Source organism: Colias eurytheme, chromosome 32 (assembly GCF_061535395.1).
Source record: "Colias eurytheme isolate Ceu_HAF_F1 chromosome 32, ilColEury1 Martin Lab GWU primary, whole genome shotgun sequence".
Classification (NCBI taxonomy): domain Eukaryota; kingdom Metazoa; phylum Arthropoda; class Insecta; order Lepidoptera; family Pieridae; genus Colias; species Colias eurytheme.
Window position 1 is genome coordinate 3,667,030 of NC_143011.1, and position 13,119 is coordinate 3,680,148.

The 13,119-nt window shown below is 35.2% G+C and overlaps 1 protein-coding gene across 1 annotated transcript; it reads right to left on the minus strand.

The window, feature by feature from the left end:
• Window positions 1-10,168: 10,168 nt before the first annotated feature.
• Window positions 10,169-10,744, minus strand: LOC149895183 (uncharacterized). Its single transcript, XM_090119177.1, has one exon. It carries the CDS (start codon window positions 10,742-10,744, stop codon window positions 10,169-10,171), a length of 576 nt encoding a protein of 191 aa, XP_089975303.1.
• Window positions 10,745-13,119: the final 2,375 nt, after the last annotated feature.

The following is a 13,119-nucleotide window of genomic DNA, read 5'->3' on the forward strand; positions in this document are numbered from 1 at the left end:
TTTTACTTAAATTATGAGCTAAACATAAACCTCTGTGAAAAGTAACTAATTTATTACTTATTGTGATCAATCAGTTTTTTTTACTTTGGAAACTACAAATTTGGTAAAAATAATCATCTAATTATAAAGTTTAAGAATAAGTTGTTCTTATCCAATAAAATTTTATTGTCAACTAGGTTTCCGCCCGCGGCTTCGCTCGCGCCGTCAAAGAAAACCCGCATAGTTCCCGCTCCCGTGGGATTTCCGGGATTTTCCCGGGATAAAAAGTAGCCTATGTCCTTCCTCGGGTATCAAAATATCTCCATACCAAATTTCATAAAAATTGGTTCAGTAGTTTAGGCGTGATTGAGTAACAGACAGACAGACAGAGTTACTTTCGCATTTATAATATTATAGTATGGATAAAAAATAAGTATGTCCTAGCACTCGAATATGAGTATTTTATTTCGATTTTCGTTACCCATATATTAATAATTTCTTAAAAGTATAAATTGATCATAAGAGCAGTAACAAATAAAAGCGGTATACTTGATTTTCACTCGTAATTGTATGATTTCAAAAACTTCCTAGAACGCTCGCGCGGGGGACCTGCGTCACCCATGTACTTTTATATTTTCGCAGTGTACACTTCGTTGCACCAAGGAAGCTGATACGCTGCTAAAATGTCCGGTGATTGGTAGTCGGGGAATACCTGAGACAACAACACTCAAGCACGATTGTTTAAAAAAATATTTAGCAATATATAGCACTGGGTGACCTATGTCCCACGCGCGTGCGCTCTAGTGTTAATTGTGTCTTTATGAAGTATAGTAATAAAAAAAACAAAATAAATCCTACTATTTTCGTACATTTCGATATCAGTTGAAAATATTGTATCATATAAAATTTTTGGTTAATGCAGCTGGTATAACAAGGTAATGCGCTTTCGTGTTTTAACTACATAATTAGTTCAATATTAATTTAGCCGTAAAATACGTTATTTTGTTATTAATTTGAATAATATTATTGTAAGGAATCTAATTCAGTGTTAGATTTTCAAAATTAGATTAAGGATAATTTGTAATAATTGAAATAAATATTTTTGGATGTACATACTGGTATTTTTATTTTATTCCCCTGTGCTCATATTATGTCATGAAACCTTTCAGTAGATACATGGACGAAATCGCAGCCAGCGCCCAGCAGCAATTAGCTATAACATACCTATAGGTATTAGGTAAGGTAATAAATAATAATTTGGAAAATCCAAAAGTGCACGCCTCATAATTTTTTTTTAATAAATATTTATTAATTATTATTTTTGTTTATTTAATAACAATTAAACCACATCGAATCAGACCCTGAAAAATGAAAGGGTTCTATTCCTGAGCATACTCAAGCGTAAGAGAAAAAAAAAGACTCGATTAGTAAAGTATTTCGGTCGCTATCGTGTTAACAAGAAAAAGGATCCGCACATACAGACACACGGACGTCCAAGACAGAACTTTTTTAAACTGTTTTTTAACTAGTTTAAATAACAAAAATGACATCAAAAATATCATGAACGTTAAAAATAGTGTTTTTTCTTAATATGTGTGTGTATGTATTATCTTACAAGTGCAATGTATGATACATAAAGACATTTTAAATTTGAAAAATCAGATGTTTTGCGCGAAGTGACAGTAGTACCCACCTCAACGCTTCGCTTATGAGGCGTGCAATAGCTCTATAGTTAATACGCACCTTGATACTTACCGTAGAGTTGTTTGATGTTGAATCCGTAATAAATAAAATTAACACAATACATAATTGAATGTTACGTTTGATACACAATACACACTACTTACTCAGAGCCGTATAGTCTGTACATTTCATTTATTGCCCCCCCCCCCCCCCTAAAAGCAAAGAAATGAGAAGTCATTTGGCAGAGCTTTCTCGTAAAGGGTAGGGGTTCCAAGTTTAAAGCAGATACGAATCTAACGCATTCTCATTTCAGTCACCTGTCGCGCCCACTGCACTCACACCTTACGCTGGCTGCAGCGAGGCTCTCCGCGAAGCCTTCTTACGGAGAAACATCCCATCGGAAGCTGTCGAACTAATGTTGGCATCGCTTTCCAGTAACACTAAGAAGCAATATAACGTAACTTATAAACTATGGTGGCAATTTTGTCTAGATAGAAATATTTCCAATTTTGAAAGTACAGTAGCGACAGTTATATCGTTTTTAACAAATGAGTTTAACAAAGGGGCTTCATATGGTACTTTAAACTCGCACAGGTCTGCCTTGTCTTTAATCTTAGGAAATAATATCGGGTCGGATGAATGCATAAAACGACTCCTAAAGGGAGCATTCAAATTGAAACCCAGTAATCCTAAATACAATAATTATTCTTGGGACCCACAATTAGTTTTGAACCATATCTCAAGCTGGTTTCCTAATATAAACATTAATTTGGAGCAGTTGACTAAAAAAATAGTAATTTTACTTGCGCTGTGTACAGCACAGCGGGTCCAAACTTTATCCCTTATCAATCTTAATAATATTTATTTCTCAGACAGTGGAGCTAAGATTTTCATAACAGACTTGATAAAAACTTCGGCTCCGGGTAGAGATCAACCCCTTCTTATACTTCCATACTTTAAAGAAAATATAAGTATTTGTCCCGCTACTGCACTTTCTGATTATATCAATGTCACAAAACATTTGAGGAATGAGGAGGACAATAGATTAATACTAACTTTTAAAAAACCTAATAAACCCGCCACAACTCAAACAATCAGTCTTTGGATCAAAAACGTGTTATCGGAAAGTGGTGTCAACATTTCAATATTTAGTTCACATAGCACAAGACACGCTTCAACATCTACTGCTTGTGCTAGTGGTGTATGCGTTGATAATATACGTAAAACTGCTGGCTGGAGTGTGTTATTATCAAATAAAATATTAATATCTTGGTCTTCATCCGCAGCCGATAATGTTGACGTAGACGTGGAAGCCTCATTGCCAAGACTATATATTTCCTTGGTGCCTATAGAGCGCAGTACATTATCCGGAACTGTGTAAGAGTAGCAGCATTTTCCTGCCCTCTTTAGGTCGAATCTTATGTATAAAATGGCATTTAAAGTTTTTACCGACAAACGGTTGCGAAGCTTAGTTTTGACGACATTCATTTGGCTAAAAACACGTTCTATTTCCGCGTTGGAATGTGGTAGTGATAATAATGATATTGCCAGCTGTGATAAATCTGCAAAAGGGTTATTACCAGCTGCGTCTTTCAACACAACTATCAGTATGCTACAACCCTACTCAACTAGAACTCTACTGAACTATACCTCCCAAATCTATCATTGTGCTAGCCTGTGCAGCTTGCTCAAATGTTAACAGCAGTTTTATTTTGTTGTTATGATCATTGACAAACAAATGTGACAACAGCACAAAAATAACATCTTAAAAAGTTTAAAACGAATAATTCGTAACTGAACCGCAGAAAACACTCAAAAAGTGGTGAAAGCTTATTCTCAACTAAATATTTACCAACTTGAATTTAAAGTAATCATGTGATAACATAATATCTGCCTACAAAAAAAAATCGCGAGAAACCCTTCAAAACTTTTTTTTTTTATCGGCCAATTTGCATATGGCTAAATTCCTTAACGTTATGTTTACTTTTGAAAACTCAACTTAAAACAATTAATAAGTGTAGGCTTAAACTCATCTGTGAATCTAATATCGAACGGCAAAAGGGCTGAGCTAAATTTTAGTTTCAACGTAATAAGAATGAACTACTCAACAACTACTGTACAACTACCTAATTGATGTATTCAGTTGACGTCAAACTGCAGCTAGTCACAAAAACTATTATCAAGAAATTACATTAAATGCACACAATGTAAATCGATTAGGTACTATCGAATACTCCACGTTTAGGACTTATTTGAAGCTAAAAACCAAAAAAAAAAAATGTGTGCGTGTGCTACGCGTACGTGTACACACGTAAGAAATGAAACTTCTTTATGACCTTATTTTTTCAAAAAATAATTTACAATATGCAACTTTACAGAAATATGTCAAATCACGCGTGATAGGGATAAGAAAAAAAATGTATGCGTGTACTAGAGTACACACGTAAGAAGTGAAACTTCTTTATGACCTTAAAAATGTCACGAGTATGGAGTAACGCAAAAATGTCACGCGTACGGCGTAACGCAAAAATGTTACCCTAAATTTTTGTCCAACCCCGATAAAGAAGTTTCACTTCAAAAACTTTCAGAAAACCTGGATGGGTTTTTCTTTTCTCTATTCAATTAAACAGACATTATCTGACGATTGTATGTAAACTGTAAAGGCGCTATTAACCTTAAGATTATTTTCATATTCTTTTTTTTTTTTAACCGTCTTAATATCTTAACATTTAACTAACCTAACGTTGATGGGATAGTTAACGAGTTCTTAATTTTAAAGCAATCTAATGTACTAAAACCAAATGTAGATCCAATTATAAGATTTATCTTACGCCAGATGTTTATTTGAACACACGCTAATTATCTGTGACATTGTATTATGAACTGCCTAAATAAGGACCTAATAAATTCTCTGTAAAAATTCAAAACTAAATGCCTCGATTTACCTTTTATTCGATAAAACTAAATCTGCAACATTTCATAAAACTTCATATCGTAAAAACTGTATACTGTGAATTGTTCACAACTTTATTTTAAGAAATTACCTCAAATATCACCTTAAATAAAACCTACGAAAAGTTTTTAAACCTCTAATGCAGTAGTTAACGCATTACTTTTCGTTTTTAATCGAATAGCAATAAGGCTGTCTTTGTGTAGCAATTAATTGCTATTTGTCAAGGGTTAGCCTAAATAAAAAGTAACGCAGGTAGTTTAAGAAATTAATGCGGGTAGTCAAGAAACTAACGCGGGTAGTTAAGAAACTAATTTAAAAGTAATTCGCATACTGTTTTTGTTCTGATACACGGACAAGTGAATGAAGGATATCATCCTTTTATTGTGGATATCCCCAATATTCGAACTCGCCGCTTCGAGTCTTCCTTCATCATAAAAACAGCTAAGCAATGGAATTCACTCCCTAACACCATTTTTCCTAAACAATACAACTTGGACCTCTTCAAAGCCAGGGTGAATAGGCTCCTTCTAGGCAGACGTGCAACCAAGTAGGCCACATCACCGCTTCCCATCAGGTGGGATTGTGGCCAAACCTCTGCCTATTGTTAATAAAAATAAAAAAATAAAAAAAAAAATGTGGAGTCCGCTACTGGTGGAAACAGAAAGACTCGCATGAGATGGTCAGTAGACCAAAATAAAAATGCCATGCGAACATATTATAGGGCGACTGAGGGTGAAACCAACCGGACTGGATACCGAGTGAGACTGCTTCGCGAATTCAACACCTTGGAACCCAACATCGCCCTCACTGAACAAAATCTGGTTGACCGAGTTCGATACATCTTGCGCAGGAACATCTTTAGCGCCTCCGAACTCGAACAACTAGGATGTGCGGCTGTTTCCGCGGAAGCCCCTGAACCGACGCGCGTTGATGACCCACCCGATGTGTCAGTCCTTTATGAGGAGAACACCGGGGTGGAGATCAATGCGATCGGAGCGGAGGAAACTGAGGAAATAGCTGCCCAGGACATGGAAAAAATCAGGAGAGAGCTTGAGGAGATGATCTCTCATTACCGAGGAATACCGGTTAAGCAGCGCTCCCAGCTTCCTCGCGTTCCCTACAGAGCGTCGTAAATTGTTTATTCCTGTAATTTGGCATACATACTGATTTATCATATAAGCAACCAATAAAAATATATATTTTATACCTAACTATAGATGGCATCGATACGAAATTTCCGGCATAAGCTTCCAAAATCTACATACTAATACGTGCTTATTGAAAAACTCTATCTAAATTTCAGTGACACTTTCTACTTAGTCGTGTCTTGAAATAAAACTAGAAGATAAGGTACTTGAATAAAGTACTTAAATAAAAAAGTGGGATATTTCAAGGGCTTGCACACAAGTAGATTGTAAAGATTGTATATCATGTACACTGTGAGTACGTTATTTGTTCCTATAGAGCTAAATTATTGTTCATTTATATCTAGTTCATTCATTCATTCATTCATCAGCCCAAAAAAATGAAAAAAAAAAACAAAAAAAAAGTCACGCTGTCTCAATATTATTGATAAGAACACAATAGAAACACACTAAACTGTCTAGGTTAATTACCATAAAAATCATACTAATTGTATTCTAGTTGATAAGAAAAAAAAACATAATAAAATGAAAAAAAAATCACCCCGTTATTACTTATTATTGATAGGAACATTACAAATTGTCATCACACTATAATATCGATTACTCTAGAATATATTGTAAATTTTGTAAAAGTTACTAAATAAATAAAAAAAAATACAAAAAAAGTCATGCATACATCATTACTCATTATCGATAGCAACACAATGGGGATTGAACACAATATCGATGTGAATTACTTAAAAAAATAGTTACTAAGAAATAAACTTCTTATGGGCACTCTTCACAATCTTCGCGTCGGCGAGTAGTGCCTCTACTACGTTGAAAATGTTTAAATATCTAAAGTATTAAAATACATTTATTTTATGACTTTTTCGATTACGATATTGAAAAGTAAAAAGGGGTTTACAATCCCGATTATGGTTTATTTTCTCTTTTGTGTTTCAAGAAAATGTCAAGAAATTTAATTCAACACATCAAAGATAACTTTATGCATTGCTGCGTATAAAAGTTACATATTTATTAATCAATTCCTTGAACATAAATAACATTTGAACGTTATCGACGAATAGGTGTTTCAAAAGTTCAAAAGCTAATCTTAATTCCATCCACCAGGTAAATAATAAAAACATCACATAACTAATCGTTTAACAATTACTGGAAATACAAAAATACCCATTAATTAGAAAACATATGAAGCCTAGAACTTAAAGAAAGATATTCGATCGAAATCATTATTCATAAATCATTCTCATTCATGACGTCATTGTAAATATAACATTTAAAAATCATAAACTCTGGTGCGTATCACAATATAGTTAAGATTTGATGGGATTATGTGCACAACACTTATGATAGTTAAGTAATATAAAGGATTTGATGTATCCTATTTGGGGTATAAAAGACTGTCCTAATAGATATTATAAGTTAGGTAAGGCTATTTTAATTTTCGTTAACGTTAAAATCCAGTCAAATTACAGCCAGAAGCATCTAGAAGTAGCAGAATTCAAACACCCCTTATTGTGACAGGGTTAAAGCAAATCGCGCTTATAATATAAGAACATCATAATAGGCGTAAGAATCTGTAGAATTCGACATGTCATTGTAGAAGATATAACATGTAACGTGTTAATAAAAACGTATATAAAGCAAACATGTCAGTTTCACAGGGGTCTGTCTTTATTGTTCATGCAAAATATAACAAAAAAATATATATAGATTCGATACAAGACTGTTTAAATTAAAGACAATCTTTTGGCGTATGTATATTTCAAAATTTCATCAAGTTCCTTTATAATTAACAATAAGTAATTTTTCGTTTTTGACGTGACAACGTCTTATAATTCGATAAAGCTGGCTGCTCGCACGAAAAAACATGACTCATGCGGCGTTACCTCGCTCTGACTCATCTGAGGCGTTCCATGTAAGGCTTGAAGTGCGAGCGAGAGCGCGGAACGAGCGACAAAGAAGCACAATCGGACGTTGTCACGTTCAACAGCTATCGTCAGTAAACCGACTTTACAGACAACCAATTTTTTTGACGTGACAACGTCTTATAATTCGATATAGCCGGCTGCACGCACGAAAAAACATGACTCATGCAGCGTTACCTCGCTCTGAGGCGTTCCATGTAAGTCTTGAAGTGCAAGCGAGAGCGCGGAAAGAGCGACAAAGAAGCACAATCGGACGTTGTCACGTTCAACTATCGTCAGTAAACCGACTTTACAGACAACCAATTTTTTTTTATTAACACGTTATACAGACAGGACAAGCCATCATATACCTAGTTATTATATTATAAGGAGACACTATGATCATACTCTACTATAAATCTCGAGTTATAACCCAAGCCAATGAGTGGAGGATTGAATGAAAAAAATTGTACTATCATTTTATGTTCAACATCGTTCCAATCAGTAAATAACGGTACTTTAATATACTTTTTGCATACGTTTAACTTGAACAATGTATGAATTTTGGAATATAACACGTCCCGGAAAGTTCATTGAATAACAGCTTACCCTAGAATAGCCTTTTTTGGTGTACTTCTGTTATCAAAAACCGTAACAGTTACACTTATTTAAATCTGATGAAAGTGTGAGTGATTGATATTCCATTTGTATATACAGATCCATCTATATAATAATTATTAGACATTAATTGATTGAAATATGAAGCTGGATGAAATACACGATTTAAAATAGAATCGACACATATTTAAGTCTTCAAAATTTTTTGATGAGTGGTGTTTTGTATGTGAACCATTACGTTTTTGGGGTTTTAATTTGTCACGTCTAATTATATTATGTACTTTCAAAATTTCAAGGTCATAAGACTGTTAGATTGCACTACATGTGTTCATTAATTAGTGTAGGAGATAATCATCAAATTAACATACTTTAAATGTACATAAAATGTAAAAAGTATTCTAAGAGTTATTTGTTCAATACTAGAAAACTAATAAAATTGATCGACTCAGGCCAAACATCCTGATAAATAACTTTTTAATAAATAAGCTGTTGGGTTGTGGAATGAAACGCCTTCTTCACAACTGATATTTTAATATTCCTCCTTGTTACATTCACTTTTTACTATAATATTCGCAATCTTTCACAATCTTAAATAATAGATTTAAATAACCCTAAAACAAGCATGAGGCACGGCTAAGGCACTGACTTGTTGACCGCACTGGTCGGCTGTTCAGGATCAATTGCTAGCTGATCGTTTCTTCAAAAAATGTGAGCGATCGACTGACAACTAACCGACTGGAGGGGAGGTTAAGTTGTCAGGCGGTAGATTATAAATAACAGAAAACCTTGTCTATGGAAAATAATGTACTATGTATGATTTTAAGATTTGTAACAGCTCGGCCATCCGATCTTCAACGAGTGCCTTCGTTGGCTTAAATTAAATTTAAACAAAAATAAAATGTTAAAATATGGAAAACAAAATGCAACCATACTTACATGAAATTGAAACAAATACTTATAATAATATGTATTTACAACTAGTTCCCGAAGTTTGAATTGGTATGATTAGCTTTTACAAATAATCAAAATTACACAAGGAAACAAGCCTAGAATAAGATTTACAAATTTCGAAAAAAAAAGAAAATAAATAAATATATATATCTCTATTGGAACTACTTCGACAATCGCTACAAACATTTGTATAACAAAAACTCACTTCTCTATCCGTTTGATTAGGACTAATTCAAATTCAAATAATTTATTGCTCACCAATACATTTTTACATATTAGTGACCTTATGCAGGTATTGCAATACAATCATAATGTTATATTTATATTACATAATACTATCTCATACATTTAAATTTGACAATAATTAGATCACAAAAATAACAATGTACAATAATAATTGTTGCTTTCTTATGGGCGGCACACCATTGTACCCAGCATGCCCTCAACAGTAATCAAAATCACTCAGAACTCACTGCTTGCACATAGACTGCATATTGTTACTCTTTGGGCGGCACATCATTGTACCCAGCATGCCCTCAACAGTAATAAAAATCACTCAGTACTCATTGCTTGCACATAGACTGCATATTGTTACTCTTTGGGCGGCACATCATGCCCGGCATGCCCACAGTATGTAAGCTATTCGTTTTGGGCGGCACATCATTGTGCCCGGCATACCCATAATAATCATACAAAATCACTCGGTACTCACTGTTCACACATATACTGCATTTTGGTTCTCGTTGGGCGGCATATTGTGCCCGGCACGCCCACAATATGCAAGCTATTTCAAATTCCATGTGTTTGTTATAAACGTCGATCATTCTTCGTTCATACCAAACACGTAGACTTGACTCGTCATTTATAGAAGGATGTGTATTACAACATACATAAAGAACTTTAAACTACCTAATGTGTATGTATAAAATTTAATTATTTTGATTCTCAATGGCATCAGAACAACTATCATCACCGTCATTATCGCTATCAGACATCGATTTAAAATTTAACCAAGGGTGCATTTTGTCGGCTGCCACGACAGCTTCGTACCGCCTACCTTTTCGAGATAAAGGGGTATCCTCTACCACATAACGGTCGTTTGGTAAAACTTTAATTACGCGGTACGGTCCCTGTAGTTTGGGTTCCAACTTTTTAGACTGCCCGCTGCCAGATGCAACTGCTCTCAAAATTCGCACTAGATCACCTACTTTATATACTTTTGCCGCTTTTCTTTTTCTATTATACCGTTCTTCACTGACCTTCGCTTGCTGTTTCATCAGGCAGCGTGCATCTAATCTAATATCGTCAATCTTACCGTCTACTATTCCATGTCCTACATCCGAAATTACTTCACTTAATATACCTTGCGAAGGATTTGTAACTCTACGCCCAAATAATAATTCACTAGGAGTTTTTTTTGTGACGTCGTGTATTGTCGTATTAATGCCTAACTGTATATCCGATAGATTATCATCCCATGTTCTAGGATCTTTGCCATGGTTCATGGTTCCCAATGATGCCAATATAGTTCGGTTTGACCTTTCTACTTGACCATTTGCTCGCGGCGTGGCTACTGCATTCATAACATGCTTTATGCCTAAGGCCTGTATAAACTTCCTAAACCTCTTGCTGGTAAAACAGCTACCTCTATCAGAAATGAGGCGTGTTGGAGTACCAAAATACCCAATAAGATTTTTTTTAATTACTTTTATAGTTTCCGACGTTTTGGTACTTTTGACGGCAGCCAAAGAAACAAATTTAGTAAAGGCATCGATGATTACTAAGATATATGAGTTCCCCTTCTTACTCTTAATGAAAGGCCAAACATGGTCCACGTGGACCGTGTGAAAGGGGATTTCTACTTTTTCTATGGAATGTAGGTGACCTTGTCGAGCACCACCTGGCATCTTATGGTGAGCACATTCTAAACATGCTGAAACATATTTGGTGACAAAGGTTCTCATTTTAGGAAACCAATATAATGCCCGAATACGATCTAAAGTCTTTTCTAACCCAAAATGGCCTACGTCATCGTGATTGGCTTTAACAATTTGCCAGCGTGCGCCTCTAGGCACTACCCATTTGATATTATCATCAGCTATGATCCTGTATACACGTCCATTTTTTAATTTGTAATTTTGAAATGTACTTACTATGTTGGGGGATTCTGGATCACTTAATATTTCTTTAATACGCCTTATATCGTCATCTGAAGATTGAACAGTAGTAATCCAATCTTCAGCAGTAACACTAAGTATATCAATAACGTGCAAATCGTCTACTTTTGAGTCTGATGGAGCTCGACTCAGGGCATCCACATGTGACATCTTATCTCCTGGTCGATACTCAATTTCACAGTCATATTCTTGTAACTGCACCCACCATCTTGCAATTTTCGGGATCACATCTCGTTTTGTAAGTGTGGTGCGTAATGAATTACAATCTGTTAGTATTTTGAAGCGTAGGCCTAACAAGTAGACCCTAAACTTGTTTAATGACGCTATCACAGCTAGAGTTTCTAACTCAAACGAGTGAAGTTTCTGCTCTTCTACCGTGGTTTGACGACTGTAGTATGCTACAACTCTCCATAAACCTTTCTCGTCTTTCTGAAGAAGAATACCCGCGATGCCGAATCTACACGCATCCGTGTGTAACTGAGTTTCTAAATTTTTGTCGTATAGTGCGAGAATTGGTCTGCTGGTCAATCGTTTTTTTAATCTCTGTAAATGCAGTTGCTTCTTCTTCCCCCCATTTCCAAGGCGCATTTTTCTTTAGAAGACCCGTCAATGGTTTTACTATCAGAGCAAAATCCTTGACAAATCTTCTAAAGAAGCTGGCAAGACCTAAAAATCGTCTAACGTCATGCTGATTTAAGGGAGTAGGAAATTTTGAGACTGCTCCAGTTTTCGCAGAGCCTGGTTGGATACCATTACCACTTATTTCAAACCCTAAAAAGTCTAATTTATCAAACATAAATTTACATTTCTGCATTTTCAGTGTTAAGCCTCCTTCTTTTAATAAGTTCAAAACTTCTTCTAGTCTTTGCAGCGCTTCATCAAAGCAACGCGCGGGTATCAAAACATCATCCATATACACAATTACATAACTTAACCGTGCTTTATTAAGAATCTTATGCATGGCTCTTTGGAAAACCGAAGGAGCGTTTGCTAAGCCAAATGGCATTCTGGTGTATTCATATTGTCCATCTGGCGTAACAAACGCGGTCTTCTCTTGAGACTTCTCCGAGATGGGAATCTGATAGTACCCTGAAGCCAAATCCAGCGATATGAACATCTTATGGCCCGCTAATTGATCAAGAAGGTCTTCTACCCTAGGGAGAGGATAATGGTCTCACTTAGTCCTGCTGTTTAAGGCTCTGTAGTCAACACACATTCGCCTCTCACCACTTTTCTTTCTTACCAATACAATGGGGCTCGCGTAAGGTGATGAAGGTATATAAAGATGCCTACAAAAAAAAATCGCGAGAAACCCTTCAAAACTTTTTTTTTTTTATCGGCCAATTTGCATATGGCTAAATTCCTTAACGTTATGTTTACTTTTGAAAACTCAACTTAAAACAATTAATAAGTGTAGGCTTAAACTCATCTGTGAATCTAATATCGAACGGCAAAAGGGCTGAGCTAAATTTTAGTTTCAACGTAATAAGAATGAACTACTCAACAACTACTGTACAACTACCTAATTGATGTATTCAGTTGACGTCAAACTGCAGCTAGTCACAAAAACTATTATCAAGAAATTACATTAAATGCACACAATGTAAATCGATTAGGTACTATCGAATACTCCACGTTTAGGACTTATTTGAAGCTAAAAACCAAAAAAAAAAAATGTGTGCGTGTGCTACGCGTACGTGTAC